The 22,829-nt window shown below is 27.2% G+C and overlaps 1 protein-coding gene and 1 long non-coding RNA gene across 6 annotated transcripts in view; one reads left to right on the forward strand and one right to left on the reverse strand.

Moving 5' to 3' along the window:
• Positions 1–7,260, reverse strand: part of LOC135925012 (mitogen-activated protein kinase-binding protein 1-like) — a 28,502-nt gene extending 21,242 nt beyond the window's left edge. For 4 of the 5 annotated variants that reach the window (XM_065460146.1, XM_065460143.1, XM_065460142.1 and 1 more), the window contains exon 1: positions 7,105–7,260. In XM_065460146.1, coding sequence (XP_065316218.1) covers positions 7,105–7,206 — 102 coding nt within the window. In that variant the 5' untranslated portion in view covers positions 7,207–7,260. Of the gene's footprint in view, positions 1–5,322; positions 5,367–5,557; positions 5,628–7,104 lie in introns of those variants that run through there. The other variant, XM_065460144.1, reaches the window with a different exon arrangement.
• Positions 7,261–9,279: 2,019 nt separating this feature from the next.
• On the forward strand, positions 9,280–22,485 carry LOC135925014 (uncharacterized). The gene is made up of 5 exons (XR_010571495.1): positions 9,280–9,366; positions 14,078–14,323; positions 16,981–17,118; positions 22,222–22,300; positions 22,351–22,485. It is a non-coding gene; the product is annotated as an uncharacterized LOC135925014 (long non-coding RNA).
• The last annotated feature ends 344 nt before the right edge of the window (positions 22,486–22,829 follow it).

Consider the following 22,829-nt stretch of genomic DNA (forward strand, 5'->3'; position numbering starts at 1 on the left):
TTATTTTACTTTTCGAAGGATGGAGGTCTACACCCTGCGCGTCGCTTGGAAGGAACGCCCTAGCTTTCATATTAATATTAATATTCATATTTTCATTTTTGTTTATTGGACAAGTATCCTTAGCACCCGGCTGTCCAAGCCTTTCGGTGACCGGGGTGTCATCTCTAAGCTCCGAAATTCATCTTACCATATGTCTTTACACATCAGTCATCGAAGAAAAATCCGAAATTTTTACGTTCCTTAACAGGATCGAACCTGGGGCCTTCTGTTTCCAGGCCTACATCATAACCCACTAGGCCACCCTGGCAATCCTTAACAATTTCAGTGTTGTGATTATTTAAATAAATCCTTTCTTTTATTAAGTTTTAAAATAATTTCCGGTATTAAAAAAGGATTCAAAACAACAGACCGGTCGATGGGCCATGGAAACTTTCTTAAAATGTGTTTCAGCATGCCCAGGCTAAATAAATTAGTATCGCTATGCCCCATCCTGGTTCAAAATGAGGTGCGAACTAATCGAGTTTGTTTAATTTCATCGCTATTTTTTAAAATTGATTTTTTAAATAATTTTAGAAATGTATCTTAGCAAATAAATTTGATAACAATAGTTTCTAAATTCGACAAAATTAAGCTTGAATGGGATATTTAGAATACTTTTGGATATTCGTTTTTATTGGGGGGAGGGGGGGGGGGTTATCAGAAGTTTTTAAAAAATAATATTTTTCTCAACATTTTCTTTCAACTTCAAGTTTTTAAAAATAAATGTGTTATTTTAATTATTACAAACAAAATATTTTTATCTCAATGAGTTTTATTTTTAATTTAATCAACATGTTTATTAAATCATCACAACACTGAAAAATAATAATAAATAATTAAAAATATAAACAACGTATTCTGATTATTAAGGATAATTAAGTTATGTCAAATTTTAAAAAATAATATGTTCAAGAAATAATTAAAATAGTAAAAGCCATTCCTACTATGCAAATTTATATACTTTATTTAAACATTTCTATTTGTTATGATGCATATATTTGATCAGAGACGTCAAACTTTAAGCCAGGACCAAATTATTCAAAAAATACATGATATAATTCAAAAAAATAATAATTTTAAATTCAGCTCGGACTAGCCCAGGTTTTGTAAAATAAAAGACAAAGTCCAGGTTTGTTTAAAAGTCCTGCAAATTTTTAAAATTCATTTTACAGCTGCTTCGGGACTCAATCATGGTTTTTTATTATTGTAAAACTTTGTAGATTTCGATTTTCTAGTTCTAGTTTTAAAAAATATTATAAAACTATGCGCTAATACTATAACAATCAAGAAAAATGGCCATTCTATGTCAAATTTATCAATGAAAAGACATTTTCGACCCACCCCTTTTAAAATTGTTAATTTTTGAAATTATTTAGTTAGGTAAAAAAAAAGAGAAGGCCAATTATTTTAACTCGATAGCACACCTGCCCAAGATATAGGGGCTCATAGGTGCAATAAAGAGCCACTTTAGAATCTCTAAAATGCTTATATCTCAAAAACTATTTTTAATAAAAAACATATAAATATTGTAAGTAAAAAAAAATCTCTAAAAGTCTATCAAATTAAAAAATTTAGCGCTAATTTAAGTCTTCAACTTCCGGTTTACCTATATTGCTTTACCTGTGTTTTAAGAAATAAAGGGAATTTGTTTTCAAAAATTTTTCCAAACAGCTTTTATAAATATATATATACGATGTCAAAACCTTGGCGACTCTATCGGCTTTTCCGAAATATACATTTTTATCAAAAATTGAAAAGGCGCTATACGAAACTAGGGATTATGGTTGAAAATATATTATTCTTAAGGAAAGTGAAAATATTGATATATTTAATGTGATATTTTCCAGTTATGCTACCCCCCCCACCCCCCGCAAAAAGATTTGCATCATTTTTTAGATCTCTACTTTGCTGCTATATCGAATGATTTATTAGCTCGATAAAATTGTAAAACAGCTAATTTAAATTTTTTTTTTAGGCTCATTATTTTACGAGCTTATTATTTTACAAAATAAACATCGAGCGATCTCTCTCTCTGCATAATATTCTTAACTTACCCGTTCAGATTAATTTTAAATAATTCAACTCGTCTGCAAGCTTATTATTTTAACTTGTCTGTCTATAGTGGGAAAACATTTATTATAGGCGCAGATCAATTAAAATTTTATTCTATATCACAGATGGAAAATTAATGCTGGGTTTGCCTAAAATTACTTTAAATGAAGATTAAATTTAGATTACATATAATTGCCAAAAATAATTTGTAATCCAGCATTACAAAATTTAATTTTGATTATTGTGCTCAATGCCCTAGATCTTCTAATCTAAAGGCCATGATAAGTGAAATATTATATACAAGTGATGTCGAATATATTATATACAAGCAATGGGTGAGATCATACAAATCTTGTGACCACACTTCACCAACCTTTAATTTTATAGAAACTCTTTTCGAAAGGCTAAATATCTTACTATTACACTCATTTAACAAAACAGAAAACAATATTCATGAATTCTATTAAAATTAATTTAAATGAAGGAGAATATATCGTTCAGGCAGATTTTGCTGAAACGCCATTGTGGTTGAAGATGAAGTAAGAATTTCACTAAAATAAAGCGCGTTATCATTCATCCTTTTATGATCTAATACAAGTCGCTTAATAATTTAAATCATTAAAGTTACGTATTAATAATGGAGCAGCATCACAATATAAGAAACGCAAAAATTTAAGCAATCTTTGCGAAGATGATTTAGGAATACAAGCTGAATAGCATTTCTGGGCCACATCTCATGGCTAAATAGCTTGTGAGGGGTTCGGATATACAGTCAAATGTTTAGTGGCCAGAGCTAGTTTACAAAGGCCTGTTTCAGAACAAATAACTTGTCCTAAAGAGTTTTTTACCTATTCTAAGGAAAATATTAAAGGTATAAGATTTCTAATTTATTAATAATTTTTTTTATTAAGGAATAGATTTCTCCTATATTATGGAAAGCGAATGTGAAAAAGAGCAAATAATTTTAGAAGAGAGATTCAATAAAGCGCGTACAATACCAGGAACGAAAAATTTTATACTTTTCATCCAATTTCTCAGGATAGAATTGGAGCTAAATTTTATTCAAACCCAACAGAATCGCAAATATTAAATATAACATTTCATTCAAATATTAATGCAAATTAAATATATGAAAAAGAAATGGAGGTATAACATGTATCTATGAAAATAAATAGTGGGTAGCCGATGTTTTAGAAAAAAAATCGAAAAAGAGGTGTTAGTTAATTTTTACATCCTCAAGGACCCTCAATTCTTATACATATACCTCCCTGGTTGACAAATTGTGGATACATAAATCACAAATTTTAGATGTAATCAGTTCAACTGCTACCGGACGAACATATACCTTACATTAGAGATCTGCAAAGTTAGACCCGGCCCGTACCCGGCCCAAACGGGCTTCGGGCCGGGCCCAATTATCGGGTTCGGATCGGGCCGGGTCGGGCTTGAAAAATTAGGCCCGATACAAATCACTACTTTACATAAGGATGAGACAATTAAAACTATTTATCCTTTTAATTTATTTGCTTAAAATATATAATTATATAAATATATCTAACTAAATTTTGTTACAAATATATTTTAAATTATGGGATGAATATTATTATCTATCTATACTTCTATCTTATTAATAAAAATGAATAATAATAAAAATTATATGAAGGATATTTATTATTGGAAATTTGTTATATTATTAAGTGTCTAATGGGCATTTGCCCCACTGCCTCTCAGTTTAATAGGTATATCTAATAGAAAACAAACTCCCTTTATTGATTAAAACATAGGTAAAGCAATATAGGTAAGGAAGTTAAAGACAGAAATTGAAGCTTTTTTATTTTTTGATATTAAAAAGTGTTTTACCTACAATATGATATATTATATTTTTTATTATAAATAGTTTTTGAGATATAAGCATAAAAATTTTACAGATTTTAAAATTACTCTTTTTTGCATCTATGTGCCCCTATATCTCGAGAACCAGGTGTGCTAGCAAGCTAAAATAAACGACTTTCTCATTTTTTACCCATCTAAATAATTTCAGAAATTTTAAGGGATCGGCCGAATCGTGATCGATTTGATATGGAATGACCTAAACTCTAAAAGAATTTGGTGCTAAATATAATGAAATATCCATTTATCAATTACATAAGAGGTTATAGTAGGAGTATTAACAATAATATAATTTTTCCAATTTTAACTAATTATTAGATTATCAGTGTAATACAAACTTTGATTATTTGATATATTCAATAAATTCATGTTATCATAATAAAATAAATTAACAAGTTAATTTAAAATAGAGAAAAAAGTTCATAATATATTGTTATATTCAAGAACACATAAAGCATAATTGCTATAATTATAGTTTAAGGTTTTAGAAACAAAATTTCCTCTTATGGAAAAACATAAAGGCGTTGAAATAAAAGTCGAAAATTTTATTATGAATTCTCCAAATTTTATCAATTGTTTAGTGCTTAATTGTATATTATTTTAATCCCTTTGGCAGATAGCATTAAAGGAAAAAATGATTAGTTAAGAAAAATTGCTAAAATTGGCATTATGCCAGAATAGAAATCTTTGGTAGATGTTTAATTTAAATGGGAAAAAATATCAAAATTTCACGCCAGAAAGGAGAACACATAAGTTGCAATATCTAGTTTGTCTTAATATTTAGTACCTTTAATTCTTCAATCAATTTCGCCAGCCACAAAAATGTAGCAGACCTAGAAGCTAAATAAAAACTATGATATCACGCCTTAAGCATCAAGTTAGATAAACTTCTGAAAGTATTGACTTTGAAATTATATAAATAAATTAATGCATATTTAGTAAATTTAATATTCAACCCGTTTGGTAGATAAATTTTTAAAAAATATATAATTGATAAAAAAAATTTGCTAAGTTTGATTATGCTAGAAGAAAAATTAAGCACTGAATATCTAGGTGAGTCTGTATTGCCTAATCAGAACTTATTAACTAGTCAATCATTTTTTCAGTTATAAACGAAATAAAAATAACAGCATGCCATAGGCTAAGTCTTAAATATTTTAATGCAATATAAAAATTAAGTATATCTAAATATATTAAGGTTTCTTTCCCATGATTCAATATTTGAATTTTATTATTCTCTGATCTTTATGTATGTTTATTTAACAGATATAGAAGTAAAATAGTTTAAATCTTATTATATTTTGATTCGAATTATATTTAAAAAATATATATAAATCCAACTTGAAGCAGTCCTAAACATGAAGTTTGCCAAACTTTGAAAAGCACTATATAAATAAAAATGCTATTAGCAAAATAGGAAAATTACTCAAATACAAATTAGAGTGTTTGAAATTAATTATAAATACAATCTGGTAAACTCGAAAGGTCTTGGATAAGGCTTCCACTATACGAAATAATAAAAAAACTTACTTATCATATTTATAGAAAAGTAGATACAAAAACAAATATTACCTACTTTATCAAGTAGCTTTTTACAAATCCCATTTTAAAAATGACAAAATCAGTTATTTTAATTTTTTGAGCTTAGGTAAATTGGAGAATGATCAAGGGTCGTCAAATTCATTCCTGTCTTAACACTAAAGGTCGTTGAATGGCTATAGTTTATAGTAATTTTTCCATAGATTTTTTCAAGCCCTTGGAATAGAAGAAATTTCCAAAATTATTTTATAGAATAAGAAAATTAAGGAGGATGATTTATCAATTTAAAAGAAATGAAAGCAGATTTTTGTTTAGATATCAATATAAAAATATTATGAAACCTCTAGTAATTATTATAGGCATATTTTTATTTAATCATTGATCATATTATATTATACTATATATTATTATAAATATAAATTAAAACATTTATCCACAATATTTTGACCAAGTAGTTAAATCCAACTTTTAAAGTATAAACTTATATTTAAAATTGCAATAATAATTTATTAAATGCAATGAAGCAAAAATCTAATAAAAAAAACTATCTCAATTTTTTATTAAAATATTATTTAAGGAAAACATCATTTTAGATAAGCCATTTATATTATTTAATAAATATATATATATAATAAAAATTTGGTGAGGTATAGCAACATAACAGGTAACCACCATGAGGAATGCTAAATTCTATTGGTTATTATTACTTATTAACAAATATTTAAATTATTTACAAAATTAAATGTAAAAATAAATATTAATTCCAATTTTATTGAAAAAAAATTTGATAGCAGACCAGACCAAAGCCTCATATAAGGTATGAGTATAAAAATTTAGACTTAGAAAAAAATAAAAAGAAATTATAAAACTGGGTCTAAAAATAAATAAAAATATCAACAACAGCCAGGTAATTTTTTAAAATATATGTATATTATATCAAATGACGGATAAAATCTTGAAATTTAAGCATTTATTTTCTTTAATATTTTAGATTTATCTTTGCAATCATTTATAAAAGGCTGCTAAAAAATATTCAGTGAGGCCAAATTTTAAAAATGGCTGAGCTTGAAAATGGGAAAAGAAATTATATTGTAACTAATCCTGAAAATTAATAATTCTTCAGGTCTCAAAAAATCTTAAATTACAATTTTATTAAAAACAATAAAATTATATCAAATTGACCAGTCATCTCTAATTAAAGATATATATCCCCTTAAAAAAATCAACCTAAGGCTATTGTTTAATCAAACTAAAAAATTAACTGTCTTACCAAAATATGATATAAAAATGTTGTTTGTTTTAATTAAATAAGTTTATCAATACAAAAATTTCTAGGTAATTTATTGCATTAAAGTAATAAATAGATTTTCTTGATTATATGCAATATTAATTTATTAATTATCAAATTACATTTAATAATGATAGAATCAAAATGTATTTTATGTGACATTGCCAATTTTTTTTAAATAAATTTTAAAAAACATTACACAAATTTTTAAAAAAATTTGAAGTGATATTATAAAGTTATAGTAAATAGTATAAAATATCTAGAAAATTAATATTATATATCAAAACTAAAATAACTTTTTTGCCACTTGAGGTACAAATTGGTTTGGTATTCTTTCGCAATATTAATTTCATTGAAGGTGAACGGGAGATATATGGTTTGGGTTTGCGATTATGCATATCAATTATTGTTCAGGTCTATGGCTCATTCAGGTGTACAAAACATATGTAAATGTTTTCTTTAAACATCCACGAATCTTTTAATTTGACAATAATAAATAATCACTGATATTCAATGCTCAAAAATCTTACCTTTATCATTAAATTAATATTATTTAATATATAGATGAAATTTTGAATAATTTTTATACTTTAAATATATAAATAATAACACAGATCAGTAACTATAATAATATTATGCAAACCTGAAGATATTACAGATGGCAGACGTCTATTTACAAAATCTTGTGGTTCATAATGTTATTTTGGTCAAAATCTTAATCGGACCTTTTTAAAAATCGACCCAAATCGGGCTTTATAACAACACAGCACTACTACTTACATATTATAAGAAATATAAAATATGCATTTTTAAAAATTGCGTAAATATTTCTGCTCCCCGTATTTTATGTACGAATCCAGTGATTATTAATTTCTTTGTTTGTAATCTATAATGTTTGTAATCCAAATCAAAATTGTGGAAGTAACCTAAAATAATTAATATATAACATTTTTTGAGTAACGTCATTTAAAATTGTTGTGTTTTAATGGTACTATAATTATATGTTTTTTTGTACGATATTCGTAATGTAATTTTATACAAAGCTTGTTTTTTGGTCCTAGCCAGTTTTCGAGATTGGCCGGCTATTATATGAAATTAATATTATAACAATACATCTATATTTTTTTTATTATAGTTTGATTAAAATCTTTGATATATAAGGACCCTCTAAAATGTATTATAGATCATTAAAATAATTACGTTCTTTTTCTTTTGCTATTTTTTGGTAAACTAAAAGATATTGTGATAGATTTCATTTTTTACGGTTACCTATTTAGTTTAAAATAAATATACAAGTTTTCAGCTTAAAATCCAGTTTAATACGATGACAAAAATGCCTGCTAAGTCCGGGCCTCAGTCTCCTCCTCCGACAATCCCGGATCCATGAACTCCGTCGATCTCCCCCACCCCCGATGGTTAGACGACTGTCCAAACTTTTCACTGGCGCCCAACATGTATTCGATAATCTACGATATAAGGTAACCGATCAATATCTCGAACGTTTTATGCTCATCACCGAAACCCGACGGACAAAAATCTGTAATCATTATTCTTATCATCTTGTGGTAACAGGTTATATACAAAAATAAAAATGGCTTTTGCTACAAAATCCATGGCTGAACTATTAATGCATGACATAAAGTTGATTCTAGGCAACTATAATAGTAACCAAGGGCGATAAACTTTGCCATTGTATACAACAGGATGGTGAAACCATTACCATAAATGCAAATGCTTTAATAGCATAAGCTATGCAATGAAATCTAGGCTCCAGCTGAAATCTATTCCTTTCATCCCACTTCGGAGATTCGAGCCCCACGTTGTGCGGCGGTGAAAGGTTTGGACAATCGAGTGCAACCATCTTGGTGGGGGAAAGATCTACTGAGTTCGTGGGTCCGGGATTTTCGGAGAAGAAGACTAGGGGACCGGACTTAGCAGGCATTTTTGTCATCGTATTAAACTGGATTTTAAGCCGATAACTCGTATAATTATTTTAAACTAAATAGGTAACCGTACTAAATAAAACCTATTACAATATCTTTTGGTTTACTAATAATAATAAAACAAAATAGCAAAAGATAAAGAACGTAATTATTTTTATGATCTATAATTCATTTTAGGGGGTCCTTATATACTAAACATTTTACAATCAAACAACAATAAAAAAAATATCGACGTATTGTTATAATATTAATTTCATGTAATGGCCAATCTCGAAACTGGCTAGGACCAGTTTTGAATAAAATATAAAAACAGGCTTTGTATAAAATTACGAATATCTTACAAAAAAACATATATTTATGTACCATTAAAACACAACAAAAATGTAATCCGAAATCTATTATAATAATCCTCAAAAATGTTCAAACAAATTTAACAAATAGTGTTTTTTAAAAAATATTTATCCAAAGATAATCATCATAGCAATTTTAAGCCAATAGTAATTCCCATGTGATTTATAGTATGGCGAATATACAAATGCATAATCCAGAGGTATGTGATGCTATATGGAAAACTTTAAAAGATATCCTGTTCCATCTAGAGAACATTGTGAGAAGGTATTAAATTTAGATATTAATATATTTTTAGATTGCACAAGAATATTTTGAGAATCATGGATTTCCAAACTGCCTGTCTCATTAGATGTTAAGTACATAAAAATAAAAAGTCCTTCAAAATCTGGAACCCATTTTTACAATTATAGATCTTTTATAAATTGTATGGTTTAGCTGATAGAAATTACAAATTCATATATACAGATGTGAAAATGATTATGGCACTTTCAGAAATAGTAGTTTATATCAAAGTAAATTTTTGATATTAATAAATTTTTAATTATTTTGGAGTTAGAAAATCAAACACTTTTTATTCCTCCTCCTAAATCCATGCCAATTAATCATTGTTCCATATGTAATTATATGAAAAATATCAGTCCAGGAGAAAAACTAGAATGTGCATTGAATGCACTGAATACACACCTAATATTATACTTATTCCTGAATATTTAGGGTTCAGTAGAACTTTAAATGCATCAAGTACCAATTCAAAGGAATAAGAGATTTATTTAAATACTATTTTAATTCTTGAATTTATGTATAATTTAAAATTTTAGATCATTATATTGGGGAATCAGAATTTTCTCCTTTATTTGATTTTGAATGAATCAGAAATTTTCCTATCTTATGATAGTTATTTAAAAAATTGTATTTATTTGGGGTTATTCTAAAATTTTCCATTATTTTTATAAAATATGTTAATAAAGTATATATTTAGTATTTTTAATTTATGTGCACAATTAAAAAATCTCTTAAACTAAATTTTTATTTAATTGTATTTGTAATTTATAATCTAAAAATTTATTCTTGCTAGATGAGAGTTTTGTGTTATCAAAGTGTGCTTTGTGCCTTCCATTATTAAAAATTAAATATTTGAATTTTATATAACTATAATATTTTTTAGTTAGGTAATTTTTAAGCATAAGTAAATATTTGCATCTCTTATCCTTTCTGAAAATTTGGCCTTTCTACATGCATTATATAGTTTTGTATATTTTCTCATAACTTCATAATTGTAGAATGTATGTTATTCATAACTTATTATAACATTTTTGATTAAATGTATAACCTTTTTGTTTTACTTATATATAATTTATCTATGATTGAAGTTAACCTATTTGTTAACTTAGAATATCTTTTTATTTTTTCTATTGTAATTTAATAATAATGTCTTAAATTTAATTTTATATTTTGTACCTACGTAATAAATCATTTGGAGGGTGGTGGTTTGTTTAAAATATAAATTAGGATGAACATATTTTCACTGATTTTTATAAGGTATGGTACTTTAATATGTATCCATGAATTTAACCAATAGAATGATGGGTAAATCAGATATTTCCCCTTCATTTGATGATAAATTATTTTGAAAAATTATCCACCAATAATATCAAAAAAAGTACATATTAGACTTTAATTTTTGTAAACCCCATACATCGAACATATTTTTCTGGATCCAAGGAAAAAATAAATTATTATGGGTTTTGCTGGGCTTGGGAAATATTTTTCACAATTAATAAGTGCTTGGACCTGGTTTGGGAAAAATTTTTCAAAATTATTATGGTCTTAGATGCTTGAAAATTTAATTTTAAATATGGGCTAGACATTAGCCTGATATTTTTTTTGAAGACATGGTCAGGCCTGATCAAGGCCCATGCAACTTTCTTATTCTGCTTGTATTCTTAAATGCATTATGACTTTTTATTATTTTATTTCAGTTCTCAACTACCAAAATTATTATGGTCTTTGGCGGGTTTGAGAAAATTTTCCCAAGTGCATGGACCTGCCTTATTAATTTTTTTAATATTAGGCATAGGCGTAATATTTAACACTGCATATTTATCTGGCTCTCAGGTAAAAGCTAATTTAAATATATTTTTACTCGAAAAATAGTATTCACTTTTAGTCTTAATGGGTTGGCATTGGTCTAAATTAGGTAAAAAGAATAAAAAATAATATGGTTTTAGAGATTTACCTGTCTCCAGGTTTAGGAAAAAATTTTGAAAATTACTATGGGTTGGCCAGACTTGATAAAATTATTATAAGTTGGGCTGGGCTTGGAAAATGTTTTTATAAATTATATTGGGCTGGGCTTGGGGAAATTTTTCAAAATTATTATCAGCTTGGACGCTTGGGAATTTTTTTATTATTAACTATGTGTCAGACATTGGCCTAAAAATTATTTTTGCAGTCCTTGGCTCAGTCTGATCAAAAAACCAAGGCCCAGGAAAACCTGATTTTGATTGTATTTTTAAATTCATGATGATTATTTAAATATTTTATTTTAGTTCTTACCTACCAAAATTATTATGTAAAATTCTTTATAAAATAATTCGGCTTGGAAGAATTTTTCAAAATTATTATGGCTTCGTACTTTGCCTGAGAATTTTTTATAATATTAAATATTAAGTGATCAGCAGGCGCGTACGCAGCGAGAAAGCCAAAAAATGCAGTTGCCGGATATATTTTTCAATAATATTATTGTTTATATTAATTTATTTTTATTAATATTTATTCCTATCTCATATTAAATATATATTTAATTACATTTATTATCATATTCATCAACTAAGTTATTTATTTTATCAATTAATTTCGATTTCAAGTTTTCCGTCGTAATATTTATCTACCATTTTCAAATTTCTAGTCAAAGGGAGAAAGAAATTACAACCTTGTCCAAAGAGATAGAGTATCCGTCATCAAGGAGTAACAGCTTTTATGGAGTTAGAAGAGCCGATTATTTGCTATTACTGAAATATCACAATGGCCTGAAAGAAATATTTTCTCAGAAGCAAGAAAATTATTGGATAATGCTTATTTCAAAATTTTTTTCTCATTAGAATGTATTTTATGTATTACTTTTCAAAAACATGCCATTGACTTGATTAAGAAAATGAGAATAGTGGAGAGCATTTTATTAGAATTCAAAGAAATTAGGGCTAATGTTGATGAAGAATTTTATATTTTATATGATATTGTTAAGTCAAAAGCAGAGCTCTACGTGTTTAATATTTGTCTCCCTTGACGTGAAGCAAGGCAAGCTTATAGTTAAAACATTAATATAGGATCAGTAGAAGAGTATATCTTAGATACAGATACATTTATAACCCAAATAAATGAATGGTTTTTTATTCATCATGCAGCACTTACCAATCTGCAAATATTACTTCCATAAAAGCCTTCCCAATCTTTTTCAGATGGTGATAGAAAAAAATATTTGTTGGATTTTTATCATGAAGATGTTAAAGTATCTTATGTTGCCTTATAAGCTGAATAACTGTGTTTATAAGATTAACTATGGTTGATATAGTCCCAAAAAATTTTTATGGATGCTCTGCATTATTTCAAACACATTTTAGATTATATTCCCAATGTATTAAAAGGTTTTATATATTAGCAACTCTCTCCATTAGTAAACTGATGAGAGAATATTCTCTTTTTAAGAAGAATAACATAGCCCTGCAGAGGTGCCATTTGCAGGACACTGCCCGGATTTTTTAAAAAAATTTTACGGTCCAGCTAGGATTGTCTTAAAAAGTTTTCAGGCCCGGCCCTTCTTTTTTTAAAAAAATTTCCAGGTGACCCGGCTTTTTTTTAAAAAAATTTTTAGGCCCGGCCTGGGTGTTTTTTTAAAAAAATTCATGCCCAGCCCGGGTGTTTTTTTTACATAATTTCAGGCCCGGCCCGGGTATATTTAAATAAATTAAAATACGGTTCGGCCAGGGGGCCGGGCCTGCAGGTCTCTGAAAAACATACCAAGAAGTACAACTTCTGAAAGTAGATAAAAAGGTTTGGATCTTTTGAATATTCATAGACATTTGACGACAAGCAAGGATGAGGTAATTGATAGCTCAATCCCAATGAAGATTGGATTTTACGTTGTAAATATATAACATACAAAATACAATTATTCCTAAGAAACTTTTTGTGTATTAATTTATATTTCTAACATTTAAATTTTTTATACTTTATATATAAATTTTAAAGGCTCAAAAAATTCAAATTTCTATTTTGGGTCATTTAAGTTATTTTTTACATATAATTTTTTTATAATTCACATTAATTTAAAATTGTGTATTAGAAATAGATTAGTCCTAATAAATTTATGCTTGATATTTTTAAAAAACAATAATATTCTTAAAAAATTTTATTATCCCCCCCCCACCAGACCAAATTCCTGCGTACGCGCCTGGTGATCAGTAATATTTAACAAATATTACTGGCATTATAAAGTAAAAGCTTTAAATTTATTTTTACTCAAACCATAGTATTTACACTTAGTTTTAATGGATTGATCCTGGCCTGAAGGGGGAGGGGGTAAAAAGAATAAAAATTGGATATTATTTTCAGTAACAACTATCATAAAAGTAAGAAGAAAATTCTTATTCCCCTTCCTTTTTGACAGGTTATCTACTAGTTTTTACAAAAATCTAAATAAAAAATTAAATATAAATTAATTTTTTTTATTCTAATAAATATAAAACACTCAAATAGAATTCTTTTTTCTATTGGCAAAACTAAAATTTTAACCATAAGAATCTAATAAATAGAGGGATTTGAATTTATTAGGACATATCTTTTGAGGTGAGGGTTTGTAGAATGTCTCACAGCAAAATACCAATAATAGATATTATTAATTTTAGTAATAGTAGTGATATTGAAAGCGAAAAATTTTTTAACGAATATGTTATCTAATAAATGTTTATTTATAAAGTGCGTCCAGGTTCGAGTCCTAACTGCAGCATCACTGATAAGAATCTATCGAAATTGGAAAAAAATTTGAAAATGTAATCTTCCAAACTTAAAACAAGCGAAATATAAATTTATAAAGGGATATATATCTAATCTAACACCAATCCATATTACCGTGGACAAACTACTATACCAAAATGAGTCCTATTCTGAATACCTAGCAGAGACCTTATGGCACATAGACACCCTGCCCATGGGCGTGGTAGAGGTAAAATATAATCTAGCGGGCCTGATCTGAGTATGAGTTTTTGAAATGGAATTTTTTTTAGTGGACATGGCACTAAATTTTTTAAAATATATTTAGCTTATTTAAAAAGTTGCTAACTTAAAAAAAATATTATTTTCTTCTTCTAATAATAATAAATTTCAGTATTATCAACAAAATGATTGCTACATTGAATATTATTTATTTTTATTACAATAAATTAAAATTTTAGGACTTGGACCGATCTTCGGCAAAATTTTTGAAACTTATATGGGCTTGAGACAGGCTTGGAATTTTTTTTAATATTAAATATTGGCCGGGTTGGTGCCTATAAAATTATTTTATTGCAAAAATAGAAACAACTACCCTTACACATTATTCATCTATCCTGAATCCGATTTTAAATAGATCGCAGCTGATATGATTAGAATTTCTTTTTTGCGACATAAGTCTTTAAAATTTTCTTTTTCTTTTGGTTTATAGTTGCGGTTCATCTGGTGCAACAATTTTGGAAGATTCAACAAGGGCTCTTAATTATATAAATATATCCATTTTCTAGATATCTTCTACATTCATTACATTCGATTTATTTTAACTACTAACATCAACATGATATAAAGTTATTTGCTCAGTATTTCCAACCATCGGGATCTACTCATTTAACATAGATATATAGTAATTTAAAATTAAAATCGGTTCTTCCCTGGCCTTATAAAGTATTAAAATATATATGAAATTTATGGGTGTGGGCTATGTTTCTATGCCCACCGTCTTAATAATACTAAGCGGTTTTCCCACAAACGTGTGAAGGGCTCCTTATTTTCCCCCCTATATTAAATATCCAGTTTGATGGATTTGAGGATAACCTAGAGTAGCTCTGTTGCTTATATACTAGAGGGCTTAGCGCTGAAATCACGTAATTCTTTTTTGCATTTAATTATGATTCTAATTCAGCTATTTTAACCTCAATATCACACCCATTTTACAAATTTAGTATTCTTAATTAAGCTTTAGCACTTAAAATGAAATCGCTAAGTTCTTCTCCAATTACAATAGTCAATAACGATCAAGCGTAGGATGATGAATATTTTTCATTTAAAGATTCTTTTAACTTACCAGAATAAAATATTAGCCAAAAAACAAATAGAATTGAAAGTTACATGTAAGAGATCCTTCATTGATGGATATAATTTTAAAGTTTTCGTTAGTTAGTGAGATGTTAGGTTTCTCCGTTTAATAAGGTACCTCCAACTTCTCCAATATAGTGATGGAGAGATTAATAATTTGCATGGTTAATAATAGGTTTTTGTTATTGTATTTTACATACTCCGACTAAATTTTGTATTAATTTGTTATAATATACTTTAAGAAAATGATTACAGATGATAATTCTATTTCCTCAAATTTTTTAACTCAAATAAATATTTATTCACAGCTTTTCAATAATTTTAATTGAAATATTTTTTCAAAAACAATTAAATGCATTTAACTATTTAATAAAAATAAATTACAAATATTTTTTTTTTTTCAAAAATGTAATACATTATATTCGAGAAAATTAAACTTTTAAAAAATAAATCATGAATAAATTTAAGAAACCTCATGAAGACGAAAAAGTCGAATTTGAAGTAAAGAAAGTTTCCAACGCTTTGCATTTAAACTGTTTAAAATGAATAATACATGTAATCCAAGGTAATTTTTTAAAGTAGTATAACTCTTGTAATTTGAAGTATATTTTGAAAATAATATATTAAATTTGTTAGAGTTATTTTCACATCCCTATATGAATAAGACATATACAACCTGAAAACAGAAAAGCTTGAGACGGGAAACTTTGTTTTTATTCTATTAAATAATAAATAAAAATGTTCTAAGAAACTAACGATTTTTATGATTAATCATAAAAATATTTAAAAAATTTTGCTAGCAAATATAAATTTTTTATATAGCAAAATTACATCCAAAAGTTACGCAACTAACCTTTAGAGAGTTTCATATTGGTATAGGCTCAAAGTGATACCGATATTCTATATATGAGCCAAAGACCTTCATGGGTCTTAATTTTTTGATTAAAACCGGATGAGGTCCTCAGAAAAAAAATTTAGGCTCTGGCTGGACCCGGATATTTAATTTAAAAAAATTCCCAAGCTTATAAAAAGTTTAAAATTTTCTCCAAAGCTCATATCCAAAAATTTAATTTATTGTATTTAAATGAAAATAAATATTTAGTATATTTGGCCAATCATTTTGTTTACAATATTGTAATTTATTGTTATTAGAAGAAAAAAATCGCAATATTTTTTAAGTTTGAAACTGCTTTAATAAATAAGCTTAATTTATTTTTTTAAATTTAGACTCGGACTAGGCCCAAGCCCATTAAAATAAATTTAAAAAGCCATGCCCCCGCCAGAAAATATTATATTAGACCCATACCCGCCCCATGGGGCAGGTATAGGCCGAAGGTCGGCTCGGCCCATGTAGGTCTCTGATATATGCATTTGTGACTACAATATTTTAATCGTTTTAATAACATAATTTTATCAACAAATTTTTTAAATTGGAAGTATTTATTGAATTATATAGATAAATTGTAAATGAGAGGATCTGTTTCTTCTTGGTATATATTTTCCTCATAAGAATATCCCTATTTAAAAAAATAGAATATTTTTAAAGCTCGTTTAATCGCAAACGAAGCCTGACTGTGGAATCTCTCCAAATACCATAAACCAAAGGTGGAATTGAAAATTATCGTGTAGATAAGGATGCATCTTAGATATTTTAATGGTGTCCCAATAAACGTATCAAAACATATTTTACTAAATATTTAACAATTATATATACCAAATTCATTAAATCTTCTTATAATTTCTTAGTGGCTTCATGAAAGTAGATGGGTGAGGTGGAAGTGGAGAGGGGATTGGAACTATTCGCCTCAATATATCTTTGAGGGAGGGAAATAAGAAAATTTTGGGGTGTAAATCTCAAGCGCGTTGCCTCAAATTTTATTTATTTTTCTTTTAGACGCTGATTCCACTCTATTCTCATATTCGGATCTTTTTAGTTTCTAATTCACTCTAGGGATGTTCAACAGGATCTTTTAGAGACACTGTTCTGCCTTGCTATCCATCAACTTATTTTCAGTTCAAAGTCGATGATATGAACTTTTTCGGCAAATATTTATAGCGAAACAAAATTAAAAATAAATACTCAATTTTAGATTCATCAATCCAGACCAAAATTTGCATTTTAAACAGTAAACCCTGTAATCTGACTACAGATAATATCACCTAATATATTAAATCCCTTATATAAAAAAAATTTTAAAGCATTTTTATAAAATAAATTCTCAAATCTGACGACACTTAGCATTACAATCTAAAATCAAGCTACTATAAATTATTTTATAACAAATTAAAGAAAAAGATAAATTGATAATATAATATAAATTTTAATATTATAACACTATGAAATTAAATATATTATTGATTATTAATACGAATTTTTTTATAAAGATTAATTTATTAGCTAATTATTTTATATTTCAATGCAAACATTTCTAATTTATTCCATAATATTTATAATGAAAACAATTATATATGTTGGTTCAATCGATTGCTATACTTGTGGAAGTTTTCCAACATTCTTAACAAATACCATGCCAAATCGACCCTCAACTTGTCTAGAGCCATTTAATAGTTCTAAAATTTATGGCAAGTCATCTTGTGATGGGTATTGTCGAGTAAGTCACTTTATAATAATCTTAGAATCTTTTCTGATATAATATCGGAATCCTGACCTCATATACATTTATAAATAAATAATACCAAATAAAATATAATTTGAAATGCCAAATATGATATTATATAAGTTTTTGAGCAAAAATAGGAAATTAAATAAAGTATCTCATATCACTCGCCCATAAGCATGCCTTTAAATAACTGGTAAATTTAAAATCAACCTATTTTTTTTAAAAATAACTAATCCTAAACAATTTCTGATAACCATAACACTAAATTACCAATTGATTCCACTTGACTTCGTTTCAGCAAGAACATTTTACACACTGGAATTTAAACCTAGGTCAAAAATTGGAAGTTAAGATATAAAATGGACAGTAGCTAGATACAAATGTAGCTAAGAGAAATGTATTAATACACCTATATCTAGATAAAAATCAGCTGATATAATAAATGCCTTAGGGGAAAATCGTTGTAAGGTATATGATAAATAATTTTTCATAAATTCAATGAATCTAATGATATTCAAATATTAGGTATTAATTAAAAATATTCCAGAGATTTAATCGAAATTTTGAATTTCATTCCCGTGAATATGCCCGAAATTCCCGAGAACGTTTTCGACTTTTATAATAGTAGGCCATACATATTTTTCATCTGACATTTCTTAAAATTTCAAATTAGGAAATTGTAAGAAAATAATTTCTCAAGACCATGGATCAAATCTAGAGACTTTACAGCGTTCATGCCATAAAGAAATCGACATTTTAATTGATTTTTTAAGATTTAGCGATAAAAGCAAAGTATCGAAATAAATTTAAAAAAAAATATGAATAATTACCCTATATAGCAGACATTAAGTTTGTTTGCAGACCAAGCCATTTATAATAGATCTGATTATTAAAGACATAGGAGGAGATTTAGCAAATTCAAAGAACATTGAATCTAATGATAAAAAAAATAGCAACAGAGAAACAGAAACGTGATATCGGGGGTACTTTTTTAATTAAAGCTGTTTGCCCACGGTATGATTTTGTTACAATATAATTTGTGAAACAAGGCCATATCACAGAGAGCAATTTTCTAGCGCCACCTTCCCGCATAAATTTATTAAATATATATTAAAATGGAGTCCCTAGGGAAAAACAGCGCTATATGTAGCGCGACAAAATAACGATAAAAATATTTAATGTTTTCGCGAAACATATTAATAATATTTTATGTAAAATATGTTAAAAATTAATTTTCATATATAATTATTGGCTTTTAATTTTTATAATTACTAAATCAATTAATTTTTCTATCATCTAATATGTTAGGACAAGTGTCTCAAGATATATAATTATAGTAACTATAAATCGCTATCTAGGACAGGGCTTAATTCTATGGGCTTCAGCGTGGAAGGTTTTTTAAAAGATTATTTATTGTTGAAAAGGGTCCTAGCGAATATATGCAATTAGGGTGATGGGGTTTGAAGGAAATCTGAGCCCATAAAAAACACTTTTTAAGGGATACTGAAAGTTGAAATTGTTTTATTACGATTTTAGAGTTGAAAAATGTTGGTTTCTTCTAATTGCCCGTTTAATAAAAGGTAGGCAACACGAGTAACTTAAGGAGCATCCCAATATACTACCCACTGACATGTAGTTTTCCAAACAAAAATATTGTAGAAATATTTTTTATTTAATACTTTTTATAGACTTTTATTTTGCACAGCATAAACACTGAAAAGCTAAGAATTAATGCAAAGTAAAAATTTTGATTTTCTCAGAATTTTTTTATTCAACTTCTCGGAAAAAATAGTAAATCGCTTAGAAATATTTGCTATTAAAATAATTCATTTTCAAATTAAAGGTAATCAAATGAATTGTTGAATTTTATTAATCTATGCTCTTGCTAAGTTTTATTAAACTATGCTCTCGAGTTTTGGGTCATGAGAGGAGAGTAGGGGCTTTTTTAAACATAATATCATGTCATGGGTATCAAATGAAAGCTAATAAAAAGATAAATCGACTACATTGATGCTCTACACTCTATGTCATCAAGGTAGGTGCTGGGAGGAGTGGGAATTTCGATATGATATGTCAACATGGGTATCAAATGAAAGCTAAAAAGATAAATTATTACATTGCTACTCAGCAATATATGTCAACAGGTTAGGTGGGGAAGGGGGTAAAATTTTAAACATAATATCTTGTCAAGGGTATCAAATGAAAGCGAGTAAGAAATTAATTGATTATACAAATACTCATCACTCAATGTCACCAGGAAACTTGTTGGAGTGGGAATTAATTTTTTATATATAATATGTCATCATGAGAATCAAATGAAAGTTAATACAAAGATCAATTAATTACAGTGATACTCATCACTATGTACCGAGGTGGTGTTGGGGTGGGGGGTATAAAGTGCATAGTAAAATATCTCAACATGTGTATAGAATGGAATCTAATAGAATTGATTACATTAATACTCATCATTCCAGAGTTAGTATGGAAGCTGAGGGGAAGGGGGGAGAAGGTTGCTAAATCGGGTAGCAAGTAAAACCTTATAAAAATCGTTTGATTTTTTAAATACTCACCTCTTCAAAATGGGTATGGTAGGATTGGGGGGTTAAAAATATCCTAGCATAATATATCAAAGTGGGATTAAATGTAAACTAATAAAGTGATCGATTGATTACATTGATGCTCATCACTCTACCATTTCAGGAGGAGGTGCAGTGGGGTTAAAAGGTTTCTAGTATATAATCTTGAAAGGGATAAATTTATTATATGATAATTATAACTCTATTATTCAGAGTGGGGTGGCGGAACTAACAAATTCCATAGACCTGCAAATGTCCCACCTGTACGGCCCGGCCCCGATTTTTTAAAAATATATTCTATTTATTTTTAATTTTTGTAGCTAATAATGGCAACTGGCGATTTAAAATATTTGGTTTAAAAAAAAAATATAAAACCTAGCCCGGGTATTTTTAAAAATAAATTTTTAGGCCCAGCCCGGGTATTTAAATTTATTTTTAGGCCCGGTCAGGGTATATTTAAAAAAATTATTGGCCGGGTCTGCAGGTCTCTGACAAATTCTAACATAATATTTCAATATTGGTATCTTATAAAAGCTAATATAAAGATCTGCTGAATACTTTGGAATCTGTACTCATGACTATATCTTTAAGAGCTTTCTGATTTTCTAACATTTCAAACATAAGTATTATGCGAAAGATTCCTGAATGTTAATTTACATTTTTATTTAGTCAACATTTTTAAAAATCAATAGATTCACTTAAAATAAGCCCTCGTAATTAGTTATTTTTATTTTAAAGAACAGGATAAGACTATGATAATGGGGGGGGGGGGGTGACTTAAGATTGTTATTGAAATTAGAGGGTGCAGAAGTCCATGGGAACAGGTTTTTTTGAAAATTTATAATCGTATACTAATTCTGAAAATAAATAGTACTAAGGAAAAATATTTCTGAGCAATTAAGTGACCACTTCTAAGTATTTCATATATTTTTCTAATAGATTCAATTTTTTTCAATCTGCACCAGTTTATAAGCAATTAGTATTTTCTCTGGGCAATTAAATTTTTATCTAAGCACTAAGACATAATTCTAAGCATTCAGTATTTTTTCTAAACCATTAAATAGGAGTCCTTTTTATATCTTATATAAGGATAATCTATTATTGAAAAAAATAATTTTTATTCATGTTGATTAAAAATTATATAAATGGAACATTTATAATTCAAAATATTAATTTAGCGATTCACAAAGTTCACCATAATATACAAATCTGCTTCGTAACATATCTTTACCTTGTAGGTAGAGCTTATATCAAGGTCTGAGAAATTTATTTTGGGACATTTACCTGCAATTAATATTATTTGATTTATCATATTCTAATTGCTTGTATTTAGTTTAGTGTTTAATTTGCCTAATATTTATTATCCTAATCTCAATTACTCTAGTTTATGTTACTTTCTTCGTTTAGTGATTTGGTAAGATAATTAATTTATTTATAATCATTTATCACTAATTAAATAATCGATAATAATTAATTTTATTTAATGAATCCAAATTCTTTTATTTTAAAAAATATAATGTAGTATATTAAAAAAATATGTGGCTTAGTTAAAAAACAAATTAAAAATTATTTTTTAGAAGACAATCTATCTAGACAATTCACGACAAATTGTTGGAAAAGGCTGTAGTCCGTTATGCTATGACCAAAGAAAAACAAGTCAGTCATATTGCATTTTTATTAATAATGCTTATGGTTATTTTTTTAAGGAGAATCTGAGAAGACATACTGTTGTAATACCAACTATTGTAACGATGCCTTCATTGTATATTCAAGATCAAACAATTTTCTGATCCAGATAACATTTTTTGCCTTGATATATACCCAGATATAAACATTAGCAGCCTCATTTTAAAAAAATTTCTATATTTAATCATTCTATTAAATATATAATTTATTATATAAGTATGTTATTTATTATATTAGTATATTAGTATATTATTTATTATATTAGTATATTATTTATTATATTATATATAATATATATATATATATGAAAAGATAAAATAATTATATTATATTAAACTTTATAAGATATGCTTTGCAATGTATACATTCTAAATGAAATCGAAGTTTTAATTTATACGTGTCATAACAAGGGTTGCCAGATCTCCCGTTTTTGGCGTAATTCTCAAATATTTTACTTTTATTAACGCCAAAACACGCCGTCAATTGATTTACGCTTTCG

The sequence above is a fragment of the Gordionus sp. m RMFG-2023 genome, chromosome 2 (assembly GCF_954871325.1).
Source record: "Gordionus sp. m RMFG-2023 chromosome 2, tfGorSpeb1-WG-v2, whole genome shotgun sequence".
NCBI classification, from domain to species: Eukaryota; Metazoa; Nematomorpha; class Gordioida; order Chordodea; family Parachordodidae; genus Gordionus; species Gordionus sp. m RMFG-2023.